General features: G+C 39.9%; 1 protein-coding gene across 1 annotated transcript in view; it reads left to right on the forward strand.

Moving 5' to 3' along the window:
• LOC101854938 (ATP-binding cassette sub-family A member 5) overlaps positions 1 to 11,543 on the forward strand; it is a gene marked incomplete at its 5' end in the record, with an annotated part of 66,116 nt that overhangs the window by 16,830 nt on the left and 37,743 nt on the right. The window contains 8 exon segments of the mRNA XM_035968918.1: positions 1,930 to 2,063; positions 2,645 to 2,797; positions 3,577 to 3,696; positions 3,856 to 3,994; positions 5,213 to 5,303; positions 6,389 to 6,528; positions 8,094 to 8,189; positions 10,538 to 10,716. Of these exon segments, the coding sequence (XP_035824811.1) occupies positions 1,930 to 2,063; positions 2,645 to 2,797; positions 3,577 to 3,696; positions 3,856 to 3,994; positions 5,213 to 5,303; positions 6,389 to 6,528; positions 8,094 to 8,189; positions 10,538 to 10,716 (1,052 nt within the window).

The raw sequence follows: 11,543 nt of genomic DNA on the forward strand, positions 1-11,543 counted from the left end.
AGGTTACAGTTTGCGCTAGACTCAACTTATGCTGGTGATTTGATTTGATGATTTGACCTAGTGATTTGAGGCTTGTGACTTGAACTAGGGGCTTGTGAGCACGAGCGGGTTTGCTACCGGGGTACAGCCCTACTCCATTGACACGTTTAATGTCATTAAAGACATTGGCTCTTACGGATCTGCTTGTCTCGGTCAACCCGAGCTGATTGAGACACAGCATCGCAGAAAACAGATGGAGATACTTGATTTTAAAAAACGTCCCCACTCATTACTAGATAATATTGACTGCTTAGTGTTTCGTAAGACTTCATCATATGTCACTTTTCAAAATGGCGTATGGTCGAATCTTGCACTAAGCTGTTGATATGGATAAATAGATGTTGAGGAGAGATTTCTAGACCAGTTAGCTCCTTTCTTAATTTTTTTTTTTGGTACTTTCATTTGGGAAGTAATTAGTAAGAGGGGCTCTTAGCTGACATGACCTTGTACTTAAAGCTACCATCGTTTTGTAGTCTTTTTCCTCAAAGTGTGTCCTATTTCTTAGAAAGCTAAAGTATTTTAAAGTTGATAAAACATTGATGTCCATGTTCTACCATTCAACCATAGAAAGTATGATCAATTTTTGTATAACAGCATGGGCCGGGAACACAAGACAACAAGATGAAGAAAAATTAAATCGACTAATACGGAAAGCATGTAAAATTTCAACATCTTCTTTCCCCTACTTGGATGAATTGTACATAACAGCTTGCACTAAGAAAATTAATTCCATCTTTTTAGACAACAAACATCCCTTGTTCCCTCAAATAAAAACATCAGTCAGAAGTAAAAGACCCATGCTTCTGATCTGTAACAAAGAAAGATACAGAAGGTCATTTTTACCATCTTCTATCAAAATGCTTCCATCTTAACCATCTTGTTTAGTGTACTTACGACCTTAGAGCATGCATCAAAATAACATTGAGTGTGCATCTAGCTTACGATTATTATTGTTTATATTGCTGCTCATTTATATTACGTATGTGATTGTAAGCCTACTTGTGTGTGCATGTGCGTGCACGTGCGTGCACGTGTGTACGTGTGTGTGTTTGTGTGTATGTGTGTGTGTGTGTGTGTGTGTGTGTGTGTGTGTGTGTGTGTGTGTGTGTACTCGTGGTGGAACACCAAACCAATGTGCCAGGATCTGGACAATAAAGATGTATCTTATCTTATCTTATCTTATCTTATCAATGTACTTAACTGGTGACTGTGGTGTGGTGGCGGAGATATTCTAGTGGTTAGGCTACCGAACCCATAATCGTGAGGTTGTTGTTTCGGGGGTTCGCGTCTCAGGTCCGACATTATGTCCTTGGGAAAGGCACTTTACATGAATTTTGCTCACTTCACTCATGGGTGAATAGGTATCCAGCCATAGATAGTGAAAGATCTTTCAGTATATTTGTGTTTTAGTGCAGTAAAATGGCAGCTTGCGGTGTATACTTCCCAAGAAGTTGAGATTGTTTCAGAAGGCTATCAGTTTTGCTGGGGTAACCATATACATTGCAAAACACATACAGCTTGCTGTTGAGCGGGAATTTGCTCTATACAAATGCTATCTAATGTTATTATTAGTGATACGGTTCTTCAACATTGCATCAGAAAATGTGTATTTTATTCCTGAAAAGGGAAGTTTTTTTCTCAAGTATTTCCATCTGTTGGCTGGGATGCTTTGTCCTTTTTACCCCAGTTTAACCCTGGTAGACAGGGTTCAAGCAAGTTTCTCTCTAAGTTATCTAAATTGTGAACTGAGCTGGACGGCTCAGAATATGACAGATATTGGACTTCCACTGTGATGTGATCGAGAAGAAAAAGAAGAATATCTTAATTGTGTTGATTGGGGTTTAAAACATTTACAATTACGATGACAATGATAAACGATTTTCTTCTCAGAATTTAGTCTGGACATCTACAAAAGTCAGATCACGTGTCTGCTGGGCCACAACGGTGCTGGGAAGACAACGCTGATGAACATGCTCACTGGAGTGGTACCTCCGACGTCAGGGGTGGCTCAAGTCATGGGTCTGGTCAGTTGTTGTTTTTTCGAGTCATTTTGAGGGATAGATGCTTCAAGATGGCATTAAAACAATTTTTAAAAAAATCTATTTCTGGTCTATTTTTGTTAGTTGATTTCTTTTTTAGTTTTTAGTTTTAGTAAGAGTTTTATGGCATTTACAACGCAGTTGGTCATAATATAAGTGCCATGGATTAGAGAGATAATGACAACAATAGGAAAGAAGGAGCCAACCACACCAGAGTGCACTCATCTGTTTTCTATTTAGAGTGGTTAGTGAACAAGAACTCGCAAACGTAGTCAAGCAATATCAGGGAGATGGCATTTGACTGGGTGGTCACTGGCTTGTGAGCAAGACACATTGTCCTTAGCTTGGAAAAAAGGGCTTTACTTTAGAGACAGGCATTGGTGTTTCTGTATGTAGAATGAATAGAGTTTTCATTGATTGATATCATGTGCTGTTAATGTTTATGTGCTACTTGCTGTAAACAGAGTTTTCACCAGAACAAATGAAGTACTGGAGGGTTTTTTTCTTTAAAAAAAAAAATAATAATTTTGTGAAAAATTTCACATGAATGATTTGTACATCTCCAGGAAATCACAAATAGCCAACAGATGGAAGAAATTCGGAAGATGTGTGGCATTTGTCCCCAACATAACATTCTGTACGATGCCTTGTCCTGCAGGGAGCATCTAGAACTGTTTGCTTCCATCAAGGGTGTTCCTGATCATCAAATTAAGACTGCAGTACGTTTTGGCTTTTTTAAAAAGTTGGTGTTTTACACATTCATCGCCACAATATAAAAATGTGAAAAATCATATTCAGAATGCCTGGAATTTTGAAGAGCAAGCGTTATTTGTCCAAAGCAAATGTGTTTGTCTAGTCAAAATTTCAATGTTATAAGAAGTTGTGAAGATTTGAGAATTTTTGTTAAGGAAAAAGTAAGAAAAATCACTTCCTAGGTAGCAAGGTCTGATGTGGGTTAAAAGTAAAGTTTACTCCTCCCAATTCTTTGTTCATCACGACCAACACTGCATACTGCTTCCTGTTCCTGAAAGAAACAACTGCAATTCCATTTGTATCCCTACAGTGACCCCGAATGTTGCGCTCTTGGTTGTGCATTTCCAAATGGGTTCTGTATTTTACCTTTACCAGAGTTGTGTGGGACAGATGCTTTGTATCACCGGGAAAATGCAATAATATGACGAGTTCTGTGACTTTTGGGTCAGACCGGTATAGTGTATTACTTGGAAACTGCCATAATATAACTGGTTTTGTGAGTTTTGGGTAAACAGGTTAGTTGTATCATCCAGAAAGTACAAAGAATAATATAATCCATTCTGTGACTTGTGAGTCAGACAGATGTATTGTGTTATCTGGAAACTACAATAACATGATTCATTTTTTGACTTTTCGGTAAGACAGATGTGTTGCATCACTCAAAAAAATCAATGATATGACATGTTCCATGACTTTTGCATCAGACAGGAAAATACTATGATATGATTGGTTCTGTAACTTTCAGGTGGAGAAAGCAATTCGTGATGTGGACCTGGAGAATCAGCTGGAAACTTTCTCCAAAGATCTCAGTGGTGGCCAGAAGAGGAAATTGTCTGTTGCTATAGCTCTGATTGGCGACCCAAAGGTATGTGGATATTTGTTCTTGGTCTTCAGCGTGTGAAAACATTTCTATTGGGACGGTTGAGTTGGGGGTGGGGTGGGGGGGTTGTATTTGGAATTATTATTATTGTTATTATTATTATTATTATCATCATTATTATTATTTTATTATTATTATTTTCAGTTGATCTTCCTGGATGAGCCCACAGCTGGAATGGACCCGTACTCCAGAAGACATCTGTGGTCCCTGCTGAAGGAGAAGAAAGAAGGACGGGTAGTTCTGCTCACCACTCACTTCATGGACGAGGCAGATATCCTGGCCGGTGTGTGTTGTTTATTACTTGTCTGAGTTTGAGTAAAGTGAAGCACATCAACACATTAATGATCAAGTAGTGCTGGGAAGAAGCCAGAGGTACAGATAGAAAGAAGCGACAGAGCGTAAGAAAAGAAGTATGACCTACGAGAGGTGCCCCCCAACCTTCTGCTGCATATTATTCATCATCATCAATGCCTTTCGCCCCTGGCAGGGTATAGGCTACATACAAGCTCCTTCCAATTATCTCTGTCCTGGGCCATCCTTTCAAGCTCGTTCAAAGGGAGGCTCATCTCTCTCGTGCCCTTTTCCACACATCTCCATGTTTCCTGTGGCCTACCCCTTCCTCGTTCTCCCTGTGAGTTCCACTGCAGCGACTGTGTTGTGATGTTATCTATTTGGAGTTCTGTTGTTATGGTTAAAAGCAACAAAAGAAAAAGTGGAGCTGAGGTTTAATTTTACTGCTGTTACAGTAGTAGCATTGGAGGTAGTCTGCTCAATTTAATCGGTATTTGGAGCTCAGTTCTATGTACAATACTTTGCTAAACCAATCTCATCCTTTTCTGAGTCTTATCAAGAGATTTGTGAAAAGTTAGTCTCTCTGTTCTTTTTTTCTTTTTCTTTTCTTCCTTTTTTTTTTGTATGGTGTTCTCATGGATGTCCCCATTTTTAGTGTAAAAGGGTTGGAGGACGCCAATGGTAGGTCCTACTTCTGTGGTTTCAGTCTGTTGATTGTGTATGTCTGTCTCGCTTTTCTCCAGCACTAAATGACCATTATTGTGTCGATGTGCTTCTCTTTGCTCAAACACACCAACAAATTACCCAAGCTTTATGGTTTTATTGGGATTTATCTGTGATATTTGTGGGTTTGTGTTGAAATCATCCTAAGATTGAGTTCTTTAAATAAAAAAGGGGTGAGTGGTTGGCGGGTGCTCTGGTGTGGTTTGCTTCTTCTTTCCTATGAAACATCTATTGTCCTTATCTCTCCTTCTTCTTTTAAATGTTTGTTACTCTCTTGTTACACGTCTAATCTTCTGGCGGTCATATGACCTTTTGCAGTTGCGAGCGCCGTTCAACCTCTACAAAAAAAAAAGGGGGGGGGGGGAATTATGGCATATGTCCTTGCGTAGCATAGGAATGCTTATTGCAGCTAGCTTGAATGTCTTTGTAAGAATTGGTGCTTTATTTTTTTTTCTGAATGTTTATGTAAAATGTTTTGCTCTTTCAGATCGGAAAGCATTTATTAGAAAGGGTAAACTTCGCTGCTGTGGATCCTCTCTATTTCTGAAAAACAAGTTTGGAATTGGATATCACTTGACGTAAGTTGCACCCTTTCAAATCTTTAATTTTTTCCCACCATTGTTGTGCTAAGGGAGTGGAGGGAATGTGCTGCTGCTAAAAAATGTAAAGGGGTTATGGTGAGTTGAGGTTGAATGATCAGACCAGTTATGGGAACCAAAATCGAGGAGATACTGATAATCTAGAGGCTACAGAAATATTGTTTCTGTGGTGACTTTCAAAAATTTTATGAGGGGGGGAGGGAAATAAAAAAGGAAGTGTTGTAAGAAGCCGTTAAAAACAATAAGAAAGAGAAAAACGCAGTTTCTAGGACAACTTTTAATGAACAGTCATTTCACAGTTCACATTTTTCCTATACTGTTTAAGTGAGTAATTGGAGAGCGTAACTGGTAGATTCTACTTCTGTATTTTTTCACAGTTTTCTCTGTCCATTTAGTTGGGGTGTTTTTTTTGTCCAGCACTAAGTTCGGACACAGATTTTTTTCACCTCCTCCTGCCCACCCAGCAGTAATGGGTACCTGACTTCGAGTTGGGGAAGTAAAGGCGGTGTGGAAAGGAACTGGTCACCCTACCACAATATGCCGAAGGCCCAGGAAGTCGTCTCACTAACAAGGCAATCCCCAGTGTCTGGATCGGATGCAGGAACAACTTTACTTTTACTTACTGACTGTCGTTGTGTTAATGTGCTTCTCTTTACTCAAACCTGAAAACGATATTGTATACCTATTTCCATTCAGCACACAAGCCCAAAAGTCGAGTAAACTGCCTACTTGAAATGTGTCTAAGCATTGATGTAAGCTTTCTATTTTTTTTCTACGTAACCCTTCGAGCCCTGCCCCCCCCCCCCCTTCGAGCCAGGGAAACAAGGGATCCTTTGGGCTGACAACTAGATTTACACCATGGTATCAGTGTGTAGGGGGACCGAGTGCATGCCCGAGGATGAATCTGGGTCTATGGGGTTAAAAAAAGGAGACTTTTTAAAAGTTGTCTGAGCATTTTTTAGGCATGTGTGATTATAAATAGGCACTCAAACTCTCACTTCGAACAGAAACAAGCCGGTGAAATATCCAGTTTGAGATCCTTGTGGGTTTTTTTTTTCCTTCAGAATGGTAGTGGAGCCGGACAGTGACACAGAGAGAATCCGAGAATGTCTCCACTCTGAAATTCCAGACATTGAACAGCAACGGAGTCATGGGAAGGAGCTGGCCTACACAGTGCCCATGCAGGAAGTTTCCAAGTTTGGAGGTCAGTGAGTGGGTGGTTGGCGGGTGCTCTGGTGTGGTTGGCTTCTTCTTTCCTATCAAACATCTATCGTCCTTATCTCTGCTCCTTCTTTTTTGTGTTTGTTACTCTCTTGTAACACCTCTAATCTTCGGCACTTATATGACCTTATTGTGTTGCAAGTGCCATAAAACACTTACAAAAACAAGGAGGTCAGTGGACTGTATATGCACTCCGAATTGTTCATGACAGCCACACATGGTGGAGGAGAAGAGTGGTTGTTTTAGACAGGTTGATGTTACTGACAGCATTGGTGAAATAAAGAGAAAAAAAAAAGCAAGGGAGGAAGTGGAAAGTGATTGTTTTCACAGGTGATTGTCTTAGACAGGTGACAGTTAGAACCTGTTAGACTGTATTCTCTTATTATTGTAGTTGTTGTTGTTGTTGTTGTTGTTGTCATTGTTGTTGTTGTTTTAGTTAATTCAAAGGTGGTTGGAGGTTGTCACTAGTTGGTCCTACATCGTATCTTTCAACTGTTGCTTCTGTCTGTCTTACTGTTCTCCTTCATTAAATGACGGTTATTGTGTCGATATGCTTCTCTTTGGTGAGAACTCGGAACTCTGTTATTAATCCAACAGTTGTCGGTGGTTGGTGGGTGATCTGATGTGGTATGCCCCTTCTTTCTTATCAAACATCTATCGTCCTTATCTCTCCTCCATCTTTGTTTCATTTGTTACTCTCTTGTAACACCTCTAATCTTTGGCACTTATATAACCTTATTGTGTTGCAAGTGCTACTCTTACTAAAACTTTAAAAAACCCCATCTAATCCAACATTTCATGGGATTTTTTTGTAGGGAACATTATTGTGTTTGTGTGCACCTCTCTTTTCAAACGGTACAGAAACAGGTTTCATCCCCTTGGCCCTCTACTATTCAGTGGTTTATTCAGAAACAAAATAACTGTTCTGGAAGTGATGAATACAAATAAAAAGGGCGGTCACATGGCACCTGAAAAAGGGACATGAGACCTCACCCCCCAAAAAAATCCCCCCAAACAAACAAACCAACTACTGATTTTTTAAATAGCCATGGCTGACTGTCGAGCTATCTTAAAGAGAACAGATTCTAGGGTTTTATTTCTTGTAATTTAATGAGTTGTGACTAGGCGTGGTGTTAAAGCAGACTTCTTGTCATTTCCACACTTTAAAAAAAATTTTGGTTGCTCTGAAGTATAAAACAATATCCATCTTTGATTGTACTGCGGTAGAATGAATGTTTGCTCATATGTTAGCATTATTAACATTTAAAGAGCGTATGTGTGCACATTCATGCACATGTATTTTGTCAAGACGGAGTTATTGTACAGGGTCCAGAGTTGTATTGTACGGGACTGGGCACTATAGAAATGACCTGCATTATCCTACTCACTGCTTGATGCAGTGGCAATTTATTTGACTATTAGTGAGAGCCAACCTTACTTCAAAGAACCTTGTCACAAATTTCAGGTCTCAAATAGTCTGGCTCTTTTCTTGTAAGTGCAAGAACTCTGTCTCTTTAATTGATTTGTGGTCTTTTCTTTTGATTGCAGTGTTGTTTGGCAAGCTGGACGAGCAGTCTGAAAGTTTAGGGATCAAAAGCTACGGTGTGTCAATGACGACCTTGGAGGAGGTGTTCCTCAAGTTGGGTAAGGATGTGTGTCAGACTGCAAGAAGTCAGACTTTGGGTAAGGATGGGTGTCAGACTGCAAGAAGTCAGACTTTGGGTAAGGATGGGTGTCAGACTGTAAGAAGTCAGACTTTGGGTAAGGATGGGTGTCAGACTGTAAGAAGTCAGACTTTGGGTTTTGAGATTGTAAGTCAAACCAAGAGTTGTAAGTCAAATTAAGAATTATACATGAGATCATAAGTCAAACTGGGAGTTGTGAGACGGTAAGTTCCACCGGGAGTTATGAGATTGTAAGTAGATTGTAAGTTCTACTAAGAGCTGTGAGATTGTTAGTTCCACTGGGAGTTATGAGATTGTAAGTAGATTGTAAGTTCTACTGGGAGTTATGAGATTGTAAGTAGATTGTAAGTTCTACTGGGAGATGTAAAATTGTCAGTTTTATGTGAGATCGTAAGTCAAACTGAGAGTTGTGAGATTGTAAGAAGATCATAGGTTCTACTGGGAGTTGTAAGATTGTTAGTTGTACTGGCATTGTGAGATTGTAAGTTTTACTGGGGGTTGTGAGATTGTTAGTTCTGCTGGGAGTTGTGAGATTGTAAGTTCTACTGAGAGTTGTGAGATTGTTAGTTGTACTGGGAGTTGTGAGATTGTTAGTTCTACTGGGAGTTGTGAGATTGTAAGTAGATCATAAGTTCTACTGGGAGCTGTGAGGTTTTAAGTCAAACATGGAGTTGTGAGATTGTATGCAGCATTTAGTAGATCGTAAGTTCTACTGGGAGTTGTGGGATCATTAATTCCACTGGGAGTTGTGAGAGAGCAAGTTGGTCATAAGTTCTACTGGGAGTTGTGAGATCGTTAGTACCCCTAGGGTTTGTAAAATGGTAAGTTAAGCTGACAGTAATCATTTTGTAAGTGGAACGGGGAATTTAGAGGTCGTGGGTGTGATCCCCAGTAAGCTCAGCTTGTTAAGACATCTCAGTTTTTTCCTCATAAAAGATTGGACCTATGTTAGTGTCCTCAGTTCACCCCCACTCCTAATGGATATGTGCCTGGTTGGATGGAGGGCACCACTGGAAAGTCTTGTTCCCTATTCTCTCCATCTCTTGTTGTGTCGGTCTATCTTATTTTTTCTATTCCCTAAATAAATGTTATTGTGTTAAAGTGCTTCTTTTTACTAAAAAACAAACAAACCCCAGCGAAACACAAATGGAAACCTGGCAATGCTGTGAATCATAGCCATTGAGAACCACACTCTCTATGTCTCAATGTAGAGTGATAGGATAACCCGGAATGAACCAACCGGCCGAGGAAGCCTTTCTTATTTTGTTTACTCCTTTGGTTTCATGGGGTTATGTTTTTATCATGAAGTAGTTCATTTATTTTTTATAAAGTCACTATTGTTAAGTGGATGGAATTGAGAAATTTCAAATTAGGCTTAACTTTGAAAAATATTTGTAACCTCTTTTTCTTTTTCTTTTTTTTTTGTGATGGGGGAAATGGTGGGGGGGGGGGGGGGGGGGTTTAGTTTTAACACCAAGGTGTTTTTTAAATTTTTTATCAAGTCCCTATTGTCAGAAAGGAGGGAAATTCCAATCCCAGTTAGGCTTACTTTAAAATATTGGTACCCTCTCCTTTTTCTCTTTTGAAGGGGAAAGTTGTGTATGTGTGTTTGTGTGTGTGTGTGGGGGGGGGGGGTGGGGGAGGGGGCATTATTTACACAACAGAAATGGCCATGGTATATTCAGGCATTCTGGAGAATTTATTGTCTTATTGAGGGTCTGTTTAATTATGACGGGCAACCCAGAATTTTAGTCGTAATAAGAGAGGTCTATCTCTATCACTGTCATGGTGGTGCATTCCTCAAAAGTTCCTTTTTATCCATTAATTCTTTCTAGAATTAATTCTGTTACTATTGGTGTTCTATAGGTGGGTGGTTGGCAGGTGTTCTGGTGGGGTTTTCTCCTTTTTTCCTATCAAACATCTATCATGCTTATCTCGCCTCCTTTTTTGTGTTTGTTACCCTCTTTTTACATCTCTAGTCTTCAGCACTTATATGACCATATTGTGATTGCGTTGTAAGTGCAGTAAAATTCTTACTAACAGCTAAAAATAAACCTATTCACTAGGTGACCATCACCAGTCACCTCTTTGACCCTGGCATTGGATATAGGCCACCAAGAAGGGCTCTCCACCTGTCTCTGTTCTGGGCAGTCTTCTCTACCTCCGGCCAGCTGTGTCCCTTATGCCCGAGATCTACCTCTAGATCTCGCCCCTAGGTGGATCTCGGCCTTCCTCTCTTTCTTTTCCCTTGGGGGTTCCATCTTGTCATGTAATAATGTTGTGAAAAGGTATTATTTTTCTGTGCAGAAGAGGATCATGTCATTGATGCGGACAGCGAGGAAGTTGGCCGCCGAAACGCAGGATTTGAAGCGAACAATGAGGATGTGACCCTGATGATGGACGGAGATTTGGGCAAAAATGTGTTCACCAAGTCTGTGATCAGTGGCCGGGCTCTGTGGAAACAACGATTCCAGGCTCTGGTCAAGGTAAGTGCTTATCTTCTTGTCAGTGGTCAAAGTCAGTGGTTAGCTTCTTGTCGGCGGTTAAGGTCAGTGGGTGGGATGTTGGAAGGTGCCACTGGTAGGTCCTACTTCTTTACTTTACCTCTCTGTGGTTTCTGTCTGTCTGTCTTCCTAGCACTAAATGACTATTATTGTGTTAATGTGCTTCTCTTTTCTTAAACAAACAAACAAAGTCAGTGGTTATTACTCATAACTGACTCTTGTAGCCTACTGCTGAGTTCCTCATGGCGTCATTTTTCGCAAGATTCTGTGACTTTTAGTTAGCGTGACTCAGCAGCCCGCCAGAGCTCCCCAGTTCGGGGCTATGGGGTTAATGAGCATTGAATTGACTTTACCGGTGTTGGTTAAGTAGTTTGCATTTTTTTCAACGTTTGAAACGAAATGACTTTTTCCCCATCCCACACAGCAAAGCTTTACACTAATGTACTAAAAACTCAAATGTCTTGAGATTTATTCTGTGTTAGAATGGTTAATTTCTGTGCCTTAGTTTTTGTTCTAGACAAGTGTTTGTAGAGTATCCAATTTGTCCTATTTTAGTTACATACTTATGAATACATGATTTTTTATTTTAAAATGACTCAACAGATCTCTCCAAAGTCTGTGTTAAACTGACTACGAATATTATGTCTCTTACCATGACAAATTTTTAATCTGCGCAGTTAGTAATAGTCAAATTATAAGATAAGAAAGATGCCCATCTGCATTTTTTTTACATTCGACACCCAGCATTGGCTCTTGTTTTACTATGAAATACACAAGAGAAGGGTACTCTGCTTTTGTTCATGAATTAT

The sequence above is a fragment of the Aplysia californica genome, unplaced genomic scaffold (genome assembly GCF_000002075.1).
Source record: "Aplysia californica isolate F4 #8 unplaced genomic scaffold, AplCal3.0 scaffold00097, whole genome shotgun sequence".
Taxonomy (NCBI): Eukaryota; Metazoa; Mollusca; class Gastropoda; order Aplysiida; family Aplysiidae; genus Aplysia; species Aplysia californica.